This window comes from Physella acuta, unplaced genomic scaffold, assembly GCF_028476545.2.
Source record: "Physella acuta isolate Inbredline_101_S28 unplaced genomic scaffold, ASM2847654v3 ptg000480l, whole genome shotgun sequence".
NCBI classification, from domain to species: Eukaryota; Metazoa; Mollusca; class Gastropoda; family Physidae; genus Physella; species Physella acuta.
In genome coordinates this window covers 27,501-42,923 of record NW_026731999.1, presented here as the reverse complement: position 1 = coordinate 42,923, position 15,423 = coordinate 27,501, and the positions used below count along the sequence as shown (strand labels likewise).

Genomic DNA, 15,423 nt, shown 5'->3' with positions numbered 1-15,423 from the left:
ATTATATAAATTTCATTTCGTTTAGGGGGAGGGGGTAAAAAAAATTTCGGGGGGGGGATGCCTGGAAGAAACTCTGTTTAAAAGGCAGTTAGAATCTAGGTGTAGGTACTAGATAAAAACGTTAGAGCTCGTTCTTTACATCTGTCTCTGGCTCATCCTCTGCCTGGGGTTCCTCAGTTTGGGTGTACTCAACAGGATCGCTCGGGAGTTGGTCCAAGTCGTCTTTAGGCGAGAGCCTCGGGGTGGGCAGGTTGTTCATGCAGCGGCAGAAGCTGGGCACCTTGACGTAGGAGAGGGTCAACTGGTCGGGGCTGCTCAGCGGGTACCTGGGGTTGAGGGTCACGGCGCTCATGATGATAGTGATGATGGTACAGCCGCATCCGCATGTGCAGGTGTTGCTTGTTCTAGTAGGGTGGAAACGTAGTTTTGGTAAAGAAGCGTTTCACCCCCCAGTCACATGCACTGACACACACACAAATATATACACATGCACTCTCTCTTACACACACTCACACACTTACACACACTTACACACACTTACACACACACTCACGAACACACACACACTCATACTCACACATACTCAGTCTCACACACACACACTCATAAACCACTGATGCACTCACGCGTTACACGCACACACTGTACACAGACAACGCTTACACACCACAATCCCAATTGTACACGTGCGCGTAACACCACACTAACACACTACTGGTGCATGAACACAACACCTTATGCTTTCACCAAATTCATTCACCACACTCACACAAGCTACCCTCACACTCACACAGCACACTAACACACTGCAGATGTATGCACACAACACCTTATGCTTTCACCAAATTCATTCACCACACTCACACAAGCTACCCTCTCACTCACCCATCACTCTCACACACTACACTCACACACTACACTACGCGCACATACACTCACAACTACACCTTATGCATTCACCATACTCATACACCACACTCACACAAGGTACCCTCACACACTACACTACACTACACTACACTACACTACACTACACTACACTACACTACACTACACTACACTACACTACACTACACTACACTACACTACACTACACTACACTACACTACACTACACTACACTACACTACACTACACTACACTACACTACACTACACTACACTACACTACACTACACTACACTACACTACACTACACTACACTACACTACACTACACTACACTACACTACACTACACTACACTACACTACACTACACTACACTACACTACACTACACTACACTACACTACACTACACTACACTACACTACACTACACTACACTACACTACACTACACTACACTACACTACACTACACTACACTACACTACACTACACTACACTACACTACACTACACTACACTACACTACACTACACTACACTACACTACACTACACTACACTACACTACACTACACTACACTACACTACACTACACTACACTACACTACACTACACTACACTACACTACACTACACTACACTACACTACACTACACTACACTACACTACACTACACTACACTACACTACACTACACTACACTACACTACACTACACTACACTACACTACACTACACTACACTACACTACACTACACTACACTACACTACACTACACTACACTACACTACACTACACGCACGCACACTCACACAACCAAACACACAAGTTACCCTACCACGCGTTACTCACACGTCACACTCACAAACTACTCTCACACACTACACTACGCGCACGCACGCACACCCACTCACACACCACACCTTATGCATTCACCATACTCATACACCACACTCACAAAAGCTACCCTCAAACACCACACTTACGCTTCATGCTCACAAACTGCACGCACGCACACGCCACACGCTACACTCGCACATTGCACGCACACATCACACCTTATACATTCACCATGAACATACACCACACTCACACAAGCTGCCCTCACACACCACACACACCACATTCACACACTACACGCATACACCCTACTCACACACAATACCTCATACATTCCCCATACCCATACACCACTCTCACACACGCACACATAATACAATATATAGCCTCTTACACACAAGTTTCTGTAAGAAAAACCTGCTGTCGGTTCGCAAAGTTCACTAGTGTGACCAGCACACCTTCTACGTCATACAGACGTGTGTAGGTTCTGTAGGTTGCATTGCTGAAAAAGATTTACAAAATTGCTACCTCAAATGTATTTGTTACGTACTTTTAATAAGAAAAAAATGTGTTGATAAATAACACGTGTTCTATAAAAACACAAGAGAGGTGGATGTGAAAAAATAAACTGGTTTTATAAACTGTATATTGTATATTCTTTGGAATCGGCTAAGCTGAGCTTACTGGAGATGACGACGGACGTGTAGATTGAAGGAGGTTTACTTAACCCAATTACTATAATATTATACACGCTGATAATAGTGATAATGCTAAACTCTTTCGGTCACTTTAATTCACTTAATTGTTACACTTTTAATGCTACACTGTATCCAGAGGCGTAGCGAGGGGGGGGACATATGTCCCCGGGCGCCGACCTTAGGGGGGGGGGCGCCAAAATGGGTTGGATTGGAAAAATAAATTGAAAGTTCGAGGGGGGTGCAAATGGAAAGTTTAAGGGGGGGGGGGGGTGCAAAACGAAGTTTGAGGGGGGGGGGTGCAAATAAAAAGTTCGAGGGGAGGGGTGCAAATCGAAAGTTTGTCCCCGGGCGCCGGGAAGAGTCGCTATGCTTCTTACTGTATCCCTAATCTTAATTTAACTTAATTCGTTGAACCTTGTTGAACTTAAAAAGCCGCGTGATAGTTGATTATTACTTTTGCTTAATTTTCGTGGCTGCTTTTTCTTTTCACTTGTCTTTGCTCGAAAGCTGTAGTCCTACTCATTTTCATGTGAAGGCCTTTAAAAAAAAATCTGTTAAGGTGGTTTGTTTCTTCCTTTGGTGTTGCGGAATTTAGCTAAACTAAGTCATTAAATAATTGCAATCCACGATCAGTTGCAACTTTTTACTCCGTTTACTCGTATCTCAAATATTTTGCTCGTAACTCTAAGCAAAAATAAGCAAAAAAATCGCACCCACGACTGCTCGTAACTCGGAAATCTCCTATCTTGGAACACTCGTATGTCGAGGAACCACAATATATATATATATATATATATATATATATACACATATGTTACGGTCAAAGCCCGAAGTGCGGCCAAACCCCGGATTGGCCGGCCAATCCGCGCATTGGCCGGCTCTCTTGGCCAAAGCCCGAAGAACTTAGCACTAAGATCGTATTTCGTACATTGGCCGGCCAATGCGCGCACTGGCCGGGACGTACTGGCCAAAGTCCGAAGCGCTTAAACTTGACAGCGTATTTTGTACATTGGCCGGCCAATGCGCGCACTGGCCGGGATATCCTGGCCAATGTTCTATCTAGACTAAGTTGTGATCGCATTTTCATTATTCTGGGTGCGTTTTCATTGAGAGTAACGTATTGTTTAGCTCTTGTTTGTATAGCATTCTATATGCAAGGCGACATGGATCAAAAGGGCAGTCAGACCATGAGACAGACATAGCAGATGGCTGTCAAAAGAAAAAAATGTAAATCCATGTTAGTTTCCATATATGGGCTCTCGATAAAATAATTACTGAGGAAGATCTTGAGAACATTGAACAAGAAATGGAGGTTGCCATAAATGCAACGACATCCTCAGCTAACACATCTACTGCCGTGGCGGAACGCCCAGACCAGTTGCGTGACAATAATGTGGCCAACATCTTCACAATCATTGACTGGGGGCCAAGGCTACACTCGCTGCAATTACACAACTAAGTGCACAACAAATTGCTGCAAGTGTAAAAATAAGAAGCTGCTATATCATTCTAAATGCCATAAAAGTTCAACTTGTTGTAACAAATGATGATATTGATAGATTGAGACTATAGTACAATAAAAAATTTGAATGTTTCTGTCATTTACTTTAATTTTTTAAATTAATAATCAATAAAGACTTAATTTCATGATCCTTACGACATAAAAAAAAAATCTGCTCATAATCTTCTAATTCGGACTTTGGCCGGTCGTCCCTAAACAGATGATCTTCTAATTAAGACTTTGGCCGGTCCACCATGGCCAGTCTGCGGATTGGCCGGCCAAAGGCCGAAATCAAGCAAAGTTTCGGACTTTGACCGACCTATGGGAGGCGATATTAGCCAATGCGCGGATTGGCCGGCCAATCCTAGCATTGGCCGACTTCGGGCTTTGACCGTAACATATATATATATATATATATATATATATATATATATATATATATATATATATATATATATGTGTGTGTGTGTGTGTTTGTGTGTGTGTGTGTGTGTGTGTGTGTGTAATGTATACAGATTTATATTTATCCGGATAGCTGTAATGTCATAATGAGTTACCTGGAATACACAACTTACAATTACATACATCAATAAATAGTCGGGCATAACCCCAGAAAGGAAGAGAATAGTATCGCGAGGCAGGCTTTAGGCTGGAATCCCCAGGGGAAGAGGAATCCCGGAGAAGGACGGTGGAAGGAGAGGCAAGTGTTGCCAGGTTTTTACATGGGCGCAAGATAAAGAAAACTACACACAACAGAGTCCGGTAGAGAGGTGTGGCTGCAGCCCTTTGCTCGTTATGGGTCACCAAAGGAATAAGATAAAGATGACATAAAAAAAGAATAGGGCTGGTAAGTAGGTCACTTACCAGTTCTATGGCTCATGCAGGTTTTATTGAGCCGTAGAACTGGTTGGTGACCTACTTACCAGCCCTATTAGAGCAACAATGACAGAATTGGAATTTTACTGCTAGTTTTAAAACAAATAAAAAAAGCAAAAAGGCTCTTACGATCCACAACATGCGTGAAACATTGTTGCTCTCGCGGTGACCGAGGCTTCTTGATTGGTGGACCAGGTCTGTTTCAGTGTAAAAATAAATAAAAATATCGGGTAAAATATGGAATTAAAACGGGTTAGTGGCGTTACAAGGGGGTGTGGGTGAAGGGGGGGGTCCGCACCAGGTGACACCATTTGAGGTGTGACGCCAAAATTGAAAAAAAAAATAATTTCAGAACAATGTTTTATCCAGTAAAATACATATAATAAAGTATAAAAAAAAATAGACTTGTTTATAACAAAAGTTGTTTATCAATAAAGCTGCTCATATTTATAGTTGCTTATAATAAAGGTTGTATATAATCATGATACCTTAGAATTACGGTTTCTTATAATTAAAGCTTCTTGCAATTATGGCTTCTTACAATCAGGTTCGCTTACAATCATGGCTGCTTATAAATTAAAGTCAACGATCTTAAAAGTTACATAGTGAATATTATCTGTATTTAGCTTTGTCTTCCATTTCAGACCACAAAGGAAAAAAATCAAACTTTTTCTTTAGCCAAACTCACACACGTCACCCACACACCATCCATCGCTACCACACAAACACACAGAGACACACATCCAGAGGCGTAGCGACGGGGGGGGGGGGAGGTACAAATGTACCCGGGCACCGACCCTAGGGGCGCCAAAATGGTTTGGGAAAAAATTTTGAATTATAAATATAAAAAATATATATGGGGGGGGGGGGGCGCAAAATTGAAATTTTGTCCCCGGGCGCCCGGAAGGGGTCGCTACGCCTCTGCACACATCATACACTTACCTTAGTCAATTCCGTGTTAAGGAGATCGAGCTCCTCTCGGGTTTTAAAAAATCCCGGATATTTTCCAACCACTTCCGCTTCCGACCCCATCGGCAGCCTGTGAAAGTGAAAGTGAAACACGAATAAATGACGTCACCTTGTGGGGGGTGGGGGGGGTGGGTGGGGGGGAGGGTTTCGCAATTTTGTGACGAGGTGTCTTCTTATTTCATCTTTGTACTTAATTATAGTTTTGGAAGAGATTCCCTCCAAAACAATTACGTACTTGGTGTCAATTTGTTATGCGCCATATATGCAGTTGATTCGTTTTTAGCCTGACGATGTGTGTGTGTGTGTGTGTGTGTGTGTGTGTGTGTGTGTGTGTGTGTGTGTGTGTGTGTTGCGTTACACTTTATCATTTCTTAAATGCTAGAAACTGAATTTAAGCTATTAGTTCGCGTTTTAGAAAATATTTAAAAAAAAAAAGTTATAATAGAAATTGATTAATGTACTGTACTACGTTGACCGAGCTCACGCTATATTTTAGAAAGAAATTAATGTTTAAAAATAAATGAAACTGCGATTCTGAGGGGGTTGTGAGCTGAGGTGTGACATCATTTTAGGGAGGGGGTCGTTTTTTTTTTTTTTTTTTTTTGCAACAATGTGTGAAGACAGGGAAGAGGAGGGGGGGGGGGGAGGGGGAAAGGTAAAAAATTATGAAAAGAAAGCGTGACGTCATTTATGGATGACTCCTTAGAGCGAGGTCATGTAAATACACAACGAAAAGATTTGAATACTGGAGGCCGACGTGCCTAAGGCTATAGTTTTAGGGGTCATCCATAAATGACGTCACGCTTTTTTTGGCGATTTTTACCTCCCCCCTCTGTCACACGTCGTCACAAATAGCCAGACCCCCCTAAAATGACGTCACACTTCAACCTACAACACCCCTCAAATTGCAGTTGAATTTTTTTAAAAACATCGATATTTTCCCAAAATCTTGTCTAAACTGTTACAATCTATTAAAACAGTTATCTAAAACGCGAAATAACGTCTAAAATTCTTTTTCTAACATTGCTTTTTGATAATGCAAAAATGTGACGTCGCAACATCTGGACACCCCCCCCTCCCCCTCATCACACATCGTCACAAAATTACGAACCCCCCTCCCCCCTACGAGTGTGACGTCATTTATGGATGACCCCTTAACACAACATAAAGAAGCAGCTAAAATAATAACATGTGTGATATCCGCTTGATCAATAACATTTTTAAAAAAAATCCTAATTCTAAATTGATAGAATCTACCTAAGTATGGAAACTGTATCAGCTGGCCAGCAGAAAGATCAAGCCAACTTCTCTAAATGATCGTTAGCACCTTAAATAATGACCACTACAAATATCCAGCGCCATACATCACTGTGATAACAACCAGCACCCTAAATGCCACTAAACACCGCCATCCAGAAAAAACGCGCAACGGAAAAATACGCAACCGAAAATTGCACACACAGAAAAAATGCGCAAATGCAAAGTCATTAATACTTATACACTATACACCCTAACTTGGTCATATTGATGCCACGCTTTGCTAACGTCTTTAAATTATCGATTAAATTATAAAAAATAAACATTCTTATGTACACTTTTTTACTCAGTTTTCGTTCGCGCATTTTTCTGGCTACCGTGTCTATAGAATAAACGAACTCAATACTTACGCAAATTTTTTGGAGCTGCATTGATGTACCGCCAGAAGAAACAGAAGAATCTGCAACATTTTCATCTGTGGAGAGGAAGTGAGAGTAGACATTTTTTTTTACAATAAAAGTAATGGCATCGGCCTGATTTACTGAAATACTTGATCGTTATTGTTGACATAGAATAAACACCTGCTTTTGTGTATGTACATTTCATACCTTACATTTAAAAAAAGTATAAGAATTTAAAGCTTAAACCAAAGGAGGAAATAAAATATTCAAAACGTTTATATTGTAAAAGTAATGCAGATAAGTAGACATTATTTTTTGAATTTTTGAGCCTACATTTCCGCTCTTAGCTTTCTTCAGATTAAATAGGTATTTACAGTCTGGTTTTTGGGTAAGCGATATATATATATATATATATATATATATATATATATATATATATATATATATATATATATATATATATATATATATATATATATATATATATATATATATATATATATACATACATACATACAAATATATATATATCTATATAATATGTGTGAGTATATATATATATATATATATATATATATATATATATATATATATATATATATATATACATATAACATATATATATATATATATATATATATATATATATATATATATATATATATATATATATATATATATATATGCATGTATAGGCTACAGACACAGAGTATTGTTTTTTCTTATTAAATTTTTAAACAAACCGTAGTTGTTTGGAAATATATCATCATACAAATGAACAAGTGATTAACATCATTGCAGTTTTATTCCTGGGGAAAAATGGCTCATAGTACTCCGCCGGATACGGAGCACTTACAAATTTCCTGTCGTGAGTTGTTGTTGACGGTCTTCCACTTCAATCTGAAGTACTAGGGTACTATGATCGTTCGCAGGCGCTCACGTAAACCTAAACTAGATTCCGCCATTATATACGCGAAGCCTCAACTAGAAAGTAACATAAGACACAGCACTTGAATCCAATACTAGAATCCACCGTCAGAATTCACCATTGAGGTCGTACGGATCCACCACTAGAATCTATCCTAAAGTCTTTCCAATATAAATCCCTTCTAGTATCCATTTTCAGTGTTTCTTCCAGACTTTTTTGTCCGGGAAGGAACTTGCAATTTTCGGGGGGGGGGGGGGGGGTAGACTTCCTTCGGGGGGGGGGGGGGGGGGCAGTCACTGTTAAAAGTATATATTTTCTATATAAATTATATAAATTTCATTTCGTTCGGGGGGGGGGGGGGGGGCTTTAAACTGATGCCTGGAAGAACCTCCACTTTCCTGATAAGGACGTTTCTAGCTCAGTTAGACAGACCTTTATTCAAAGATACCCGTGTCATTGCCACGTTTTGGCCTCTGTTGTCTGAATAGAATCCACTATATAAATCCAACACTTGAATCCACCACTAGAATCCTCGATTTAAAATCCACCATTAGTTTCAAGCACTAAAATCAATCACCAAGGCCAATGAAGGATAAGTGGTATCATTGACTTGTCACTGTAGGCGGTCCTTGGAACGTGCCACGGATTTTTAGCATCTAATGAGAACTCATATATATATATATATATATATATATATATATATATATATATATATATATATATATATATATATATATATATATATATATATATATATATATATATATATATATATATACATATATATATATATATACATATACACAGAGCACCCCCTATAAATACGTTAAGAAAATTGAAAATGAAGCGAGGGTGATCTCCCCTAAACCTTCTCGTATATTCCAATAGGGGGATGGAACTTCCACGGCTATAGAAATGTTGTTTTTTAAATAAATTAATTACATGCTTTAATTTAACTTACTTCCTCGTTCTTTTTATTACAAGCTTTTATTTAACTTGATTCCTTTGTTTTTTGTTGTGATTCTTCCGTCATAGATAAGAATTTCGACCATTTCTAACTGGCCAATTACTTTGAAACTTGGCACGTGTGGCGTGGGTCAAGATCCGACGATAAATTTGACTTAATTAGATGTTAAATTAATTTCTTTACGAATCAATTAAAGTTTTCTACATAAAGTACTATTTTCCGCGCTATTCATGCAATTTTATTGTATTAAAAAAATTAAGTATTGAAAAAAAAAACCCGAATTAATAACAAAAACTTTTATACAATCATGCACCACTATTAAAATAACTATAAAGAAAAGCGTGGGTTACCATATTATTTATTGAATATTGTTACAAAAATACTCAAATTTAATGAGCGACCCACGCTTTAGTTATCTAAATGGTGGAGCATCATTTTCTTCGTTTTGTGCTGAATTATATAAAAGAAAAAACAATTGCGCACCAAATGAAAACAAACAGTGTGAGTATATTAAAATGGAAAATAAGCACTTTCTAAATAAAGCATTAATTATCTTTTTTACAAGCTTTTATTTAACTCACTTCCTCTGTCGACAGTCTGTCGACAGTCTGTCGTCAGTCTAGATCGAAACGCAGGAGTGAAAATTCGGAAACTTCTACTTGACCGATACGATTCACATTTGGCACGTGGGTCAAGACATGAAGACAATGCAATCTGAAACTAAATTTGACTTAATTGGATGCCTAATTAATTTTTTATGAATTAATTAAAATTTGGACCGAATTAGTAGACATGTCTATCCAACCACACCACACGCTTCATCACGTTTAATAGCTGCGCCATCAGGTTTAATAGCTGCGCCATCACGTTCAATAGACGCGCAATGGTTTTTAGTCATGTAACACTATTGTAAATAAAATATGTAAAGTACTGAAAAAAAATTCATAAAAAAACGTTTTAATAACAAGCTTTTATGTACTAATGCACTAAAAAGTAGAAAATAAATTATACACTACTATTTAAATTACTATAAAGAAAAGCGTGGGTCTCTTCTCAAATATTAGTAAAGGTATCCAATAGGTACTAAAGTGACCCACGCTTTTCTTTATAGTAATTTAAATAGTAGTGTATAATTTATTTTCTACTTTTTAGTGCATTTTTAAAAACTTGTTATTAAAACGTTTTTTATTAATTTTTTTTTTATGAATTTTTTTAAGAATCGGAAATAGCTTAAAGTACTACTAGTCACCACAAATCACTTAAAAAATCACATATAACAGCGAATAAGATCTCATACCTATGTATGAAATTTCGTCTAGCTGACTGAAACATTACTTTAAGTTATTTGGCATTTTAACCCGTGAGCTGGCAGGAACTGGATGCAAAACACAATTACATTAACAGCTATGCAATGGGCGAAAATAACCCTTAATAGCTGCGCATTGGGCCCAGATTACCCTTGTAGCCTTATTCTTCTTACCACGTGATCGAGAGATTGCGGTTGGGGCGGATCGTCATGGGTTGAGGGTTAAATTCAAAGTTATCTAGTATAGTGTAGTTGTAATTTTTTATACGAGCCGACCCGCGGTGTATCATACGCGACGCCGCTATTTAGTTGTTTTATTTTCTACTTTTCAGTAATTCATAATTTGTGAATTCGACACTACCAATGCTGCCACTGAAAATATTTGCTTTAAAACACTATCAGTAGGTCGTTAAGGACGATAAACCCCCCGCCCCCTACTCTCCTTTCCCCCAACCCCTACCCTACCCCCCTCCACCCCCGTGAAAGCAGCCTCCTTAGTTACCTCCTGTAAGTTTAAAATCGTTTCAAACTAAATTATCTGCCCCTCATAGCCGTCACTAAACCCGGCTCTACGATTGTAAACATTAAGCGTGAACCACAGCTCACCAGACCATGTAGGGGTGGGGTGGTAGGGAGCGCGCTTACAGCTTGGTGTTTTCTAGGGTATCCAAGAAGAGAATTATATATATATATAGATAGTATATCTAGTAAAGAAATCTAGTCTGTAAGAAAAGCAAAACATCATTAGAAAATGTATTTTAATAGCTTATTTAAATATATCTAAATTTTTATCGTGTTAATCCCTGTTCCATCAAGACAACACATAGGCCTGAATAGCGAACATTTAGATGACAAGAAAAACCACGTTACCGTAGCTCTATTTTGTAAACATACGCGATCAAGCTGGGTACCAACCAGAAAGTAGGACGACGTCCCGCGGCTGTGGGTGGGGGAAGTAAGGCCTGGTGAGAGCGAGAGGCGTAGCGACCCTTCCCAGCGCCCGGGGACAAACTTTCAATTTGGCGCCCCCGGGACAAAATTTCAATTTGGCGCCCCCCCCCCCCCAAATAATTTTTTATATTTATAATTCAAAACTGTAGCTAAAATGAGCCATTTCAGCGCCCCCTACGGCCGGCGCCCGGGGACATATGTAGTGTTTCAAACCAACATCTTCGTGAGACTGTTCCAGTGCACAATTTACCAGTTAGTTGGAGTTCACTGCGTCGAGGCCTGCCTGGCTAATGGGAGTCCAACTCCTGAGCGGGTATATCCGTGTAACGATAGTAATTTTAGAATCAATATTTAAATAAATTACCACTTCAGGATATTGGAAGTCACTTAAAAATTGAAAGTGATTTATTATGAAATTTCGTTTACTTAACTGTAACAATTCTCTCTCTCCCTCTTTCTCTCTCTCTCACACACACATACACATGCACGCACACAGACACACAAACACACACACAGAAGAACAGGATTGTTTCCGGCAGGTTCAGTGTTTGTTCCAGACTTTTTTCTCCGGGGGGGGGGGGGGGGGGCGGGGGGCGGGGGGCACTTGGTGGTCTACATTTTCCAGGGGGGGGGGGGGCTGGAAAAGTATAAAAAGTATGTTTACTATATAAATTCCAACTCGTTCGGAGGGTGGGGGGATAGACTTTATAAATCCCTCCCCCCCCCCCCCCCCCCCCCCCGAAGAAATGCCAGGAAGAAAATCTGGGCAGGTTGTAACCCGTCAAGCTTTGTCAAAATCTCGATTTATTTTTTTCCTCACATCTTTTATGTTCCGTACATGATAAAGTAGGGTGGTGTAATACGACGAATACTGTCCCAATTTTACTTATTTTTTGTGCACGATTACAATTCTTTCTTTATACTCTGCATACAAGAAAGAAAAAAAAAACAGACCTGAACGATTAGATTTGCATTGTCTTTGTTTTTATAAGCTAATAAAAAATCTTCTCGAATATATATATATAATACAAAGTTTAGTCGACGCGTAACATTGAAATAATAATAATAATAAAAAAATTTCATTTAACTGGATTAAATATAAGAATGTAAATAAACACTTACCTTATATAATGCACACTTGTGAGAAAAGGGACACGACTCTGTTCTGTCCTTTAAACAACAAGACCCACGAACATTAACCCTTTCCTTTGTGAAAAAAAAATCTAACATCCTGTTTGTCTGCTTTACTTGATTGTATGTAAGATATGGTCCGCGGCAGTATAAAATTGAAACATTTTTTTAGTGGTCTAGGTGACAAAACGTGGGTTAAGGTTGCGTGACACAGTTTTCCTATTGTAGGCCTACACATTCCCACCTTCCTACACAACCCGGATAGTGTGGGATGGTTTTTCGTTTTGGTATATTGTTACAGAGGATAGAGAGTGATACGGAGCAGTGGCGTGGTAGATTTTGTCACCCGGGTTGGGCTCGGTTTTATCCGTTTATGTATAGAAGCCCTATTTTGTCTATATTAATATCTATTTATTACAAAATTTTACTCAGTTTACAACGTCCTTTTGTGGTTTTGTGGCAAATTTTGTAACTCAATTTGGACCTGTTTCTAATGCTGCGGTTTCGTTAAAAATTTTCAGATGCTCTCAGTCTCTAGCCAGAAGTATCAGGGCTAGGTGGACTCGGGGGGGGGGGGGGGTGGGCTCCGTCTCTAGCCAGAAGTATCAGGGCTAGGTGGACTCAGGGGAGGGGGGGGGGCTCCGTCTTTAGCCAGAAGTATCAAGGCTAGGTGTACTCTGGGGGGGGGGGGGGGCTCTGTCTCTAGCCAGAAGTATCAGGGCTACGTGGACAGGGGGGCCCTCCTTCTCTAGCCAGAAGTATCAGGGTTAGGTGGACTCAGGGGGGGGGGCCTCCGTCTCTAGCAAGAAGTATCAGGGTTAGGTGGACTCAGGGGGGCCCTCCTTCTCTAGCCAGAAGTATCAGGGCTACGTGGACAGGGGGGCCCCTCCTTCTCTAGCCAGAAGTATCAGGGCTAGGTGGACAGGGGGGCCCCTCCTTCTCTAGCCAGAAGTATCAGGGCTAGGTGGACTCAGGGGGCCCTCCGTCTCTAGCCAGAAGTATCAGGGTTAGGTGGACTCAGGGGGGGGGGGGCCTCCGTCTCTAGCAAGAAGTATCAGGGCTAGGTGGACTAAGTGGACTTTACCCCAGGAGTAATTACCCCCTGTCATTTACCCCTTGTGTACCTACCCCTCCCCCACCCTCTCACCCCAAATTTTATATATCATAAAATTCAAATTTATAATTATGAATAAAATGAATAGAAATAAAATACATTATGCATTCCTTTTGCGATAGGACATGGACAGTCTGTTGTGATAGGACATGGACAGTATATTGTGATATGACACAGGCAGTATATTGTGTAGGACATGGGCAGTCTGTTGTGACAGGACATGGGCATTATATTGTGTAGGACAAAAAAAGTTGTGATTGTGTGAGTAATTTGTAAATATAAGAAAAACCTTTGTTTAAACGGCCAATGTGAAAAAAGGCCTTTGTGCCTACAATTGTAACCGTTTTTTGAATAAATTTGAATAAAGTTGAATTTAAATTTGAATAAATTTGAATAAATTTTTTCCTTAATTTTTTTTTTTACTTTCTAGTATACGAAGTACAGAGAAAGTATTGTAATCGTGCAAAAAAAAAATATTTAAGAAATCGAGATTTTTGCAAATCTAGACGTTTTACACCTCCCTGAGTTTTATGTAATATTAAAAAAAAATGTTTATTTTCTTTTATTTGCCGCTATCGTACTTTTTTTTTTGGTGATCGGGAATATCCCTTTGTACTGAAATATACGGGGGATCAACTAAAAGAACGGAAATAACAAAACACAAACAAACTACAATTTAAAACAGTGTAGACACATTTTGCAGACGTGAATCAGTCCATCGTCTTTCGTTCTTTGTTTCTGTAACATGGATTATCCCATACCGTTCGTCTAATTAACGCAAACCAATATACCTACAATGTCTTAATAGCATTGTAGTTTCATACAATTTACATTAGCTTAGGTGAGATGAACTAGAATAAGTCGTTTGTTGGTACAGTTTTTAAGAAGTTAGCCGTAAGTTAATTTAATTCCAGGAATTCAGGCTGTAAAAATGAAAATCGTTTTTGATAGTTTTGCTACAACTTATTAACCATGACACCTTGCGAAACCCGAACTCTATTCGTGACTCCAACTTCTACCACATCTTAACTTTTCTCTTCCGGCATGGCCGATTCCTAATCTTTACCCTGAAACAATCTATAGGATAAGTAAGGGTTAGGCCGTTAGCAGTGTTTCTTTCAGACTTTTTTCTGCTTACAAGAAAATGTAGGGGAGTTCACGACAACTATATTAGTATCACAGCTAACAACACATCTCATATAAACTATAATAAGCTACTACTTCAAGGTTTATTAGTAAGGTTATGTTATGGGGAAAACATCGAAAATACACAAATAATTATATGTGTGTATGGTAAATCAGCATTCAATCTTTGTTCATAAATTTTACTGAAATAGATATCGAACTCTTTAAAACGAACACAGGCGCCATAGTTCTCAAGGGTGAGCATTGGGCGCCAAATAGTACCCTGATAGGACACCTCCACTCGGAAATTAAGTTGTTTTCCGCAGTAGCATTCGCAACAAGTCCCCAATGTTCCATGGCAATTGAATGAAAGGTGTAGTGAAACGTTAAGGAAAAACAGAAACATACTTTCAAATATATATATATATATATATATATATATATATATATATATATATATATATATATATATATATATATA

The 15,423-nt window shown here is 39.0% G+C and overlaps 2 protein-coding genes across 6 annotated transcripts in view; one reads left to right on the top strand and one right to left on the bottom strand.

Annotated features, from left to right (window-relative positions):
* Positions 1-30: 30 nt before the first annotated feature.
* LOC131944070 (uncharacterized) lies at positions 31-12,960 on the bottom strand. Of its 5 annotated transcripts, none has more exons than XM_059304559.1 (6): positions 12,695-12,960; positions 7,430-7,494; positions 5,736-5,832; positions 4,923-4,990; positions 2,113-2,220; positions 31-404 (listed from the first exon to the last, which is right to left on the bottom strand). In XM_059304559.1, the coding sequence occupies exons 1-6, from the start codon at positions 12,800-12,802 to the stop codon at positions 122-124; spliced, it is 729 nt and encodes a 242-aa protein (XP_059160542.1). In that variant the 5' UTR covers positions 12,803-12,960; the 3' UTR covers positions 31-121. The 5 variants fall into 5 exon arrangements, with proteins under 5 accessions (XP_059160542.1, XP_059160543.1, XP_059160540.1 ...); XM_059304560.1 differs by having other exon boundaries at positions 12,767-12,959; XM_059304557.1 differs by lacking the exon at positions 12,695-12,960 and adding an exon at positions 10,613-10,722.
* Positions 12,961-14,509: 1,549 nt separating this feature from the next.
* LOC131944071 (uncharacterized) overlaps positions 14,510-15,423 on the top strand; it is a 21,793-nt gene continuing 20,879 nt past the window's right edge. Inside the window, exon 1 of the mRNA XM_059304561.1 lies at positions 14,510-14,658. The gene's annotated coding sequence lies outside the window, so the exon portion shown is untranslated. The remainder of the gene's footprint in view (positions 14,659-15,423) is intronic.

Bases quoted from the DNA above. Each gene is read 5' to 3' on its own strand.
- LOC131944070 (XM_059304559.1), bottom strand. From the start codon at position 12,802: ATGTTAGATTTTTTTTTCACAAAGGAAAGGGTTAATGTTCGTGGGTCT. The intron at 5,833-7,429 runs GTAAGTATTGAG...TCACTTTCACAG, and splicing joins TGCAGCTCCAAAAAATTTGC to GCTGCCGATGGGGTCGGAAG. The intron at 4,991-5,735 runs GTAAGTGTATGA...ACACTGAAACAG, and splicing joins TTAACACGGAATTGACTAAG to ACCTGGTCCACCAATCAAGA.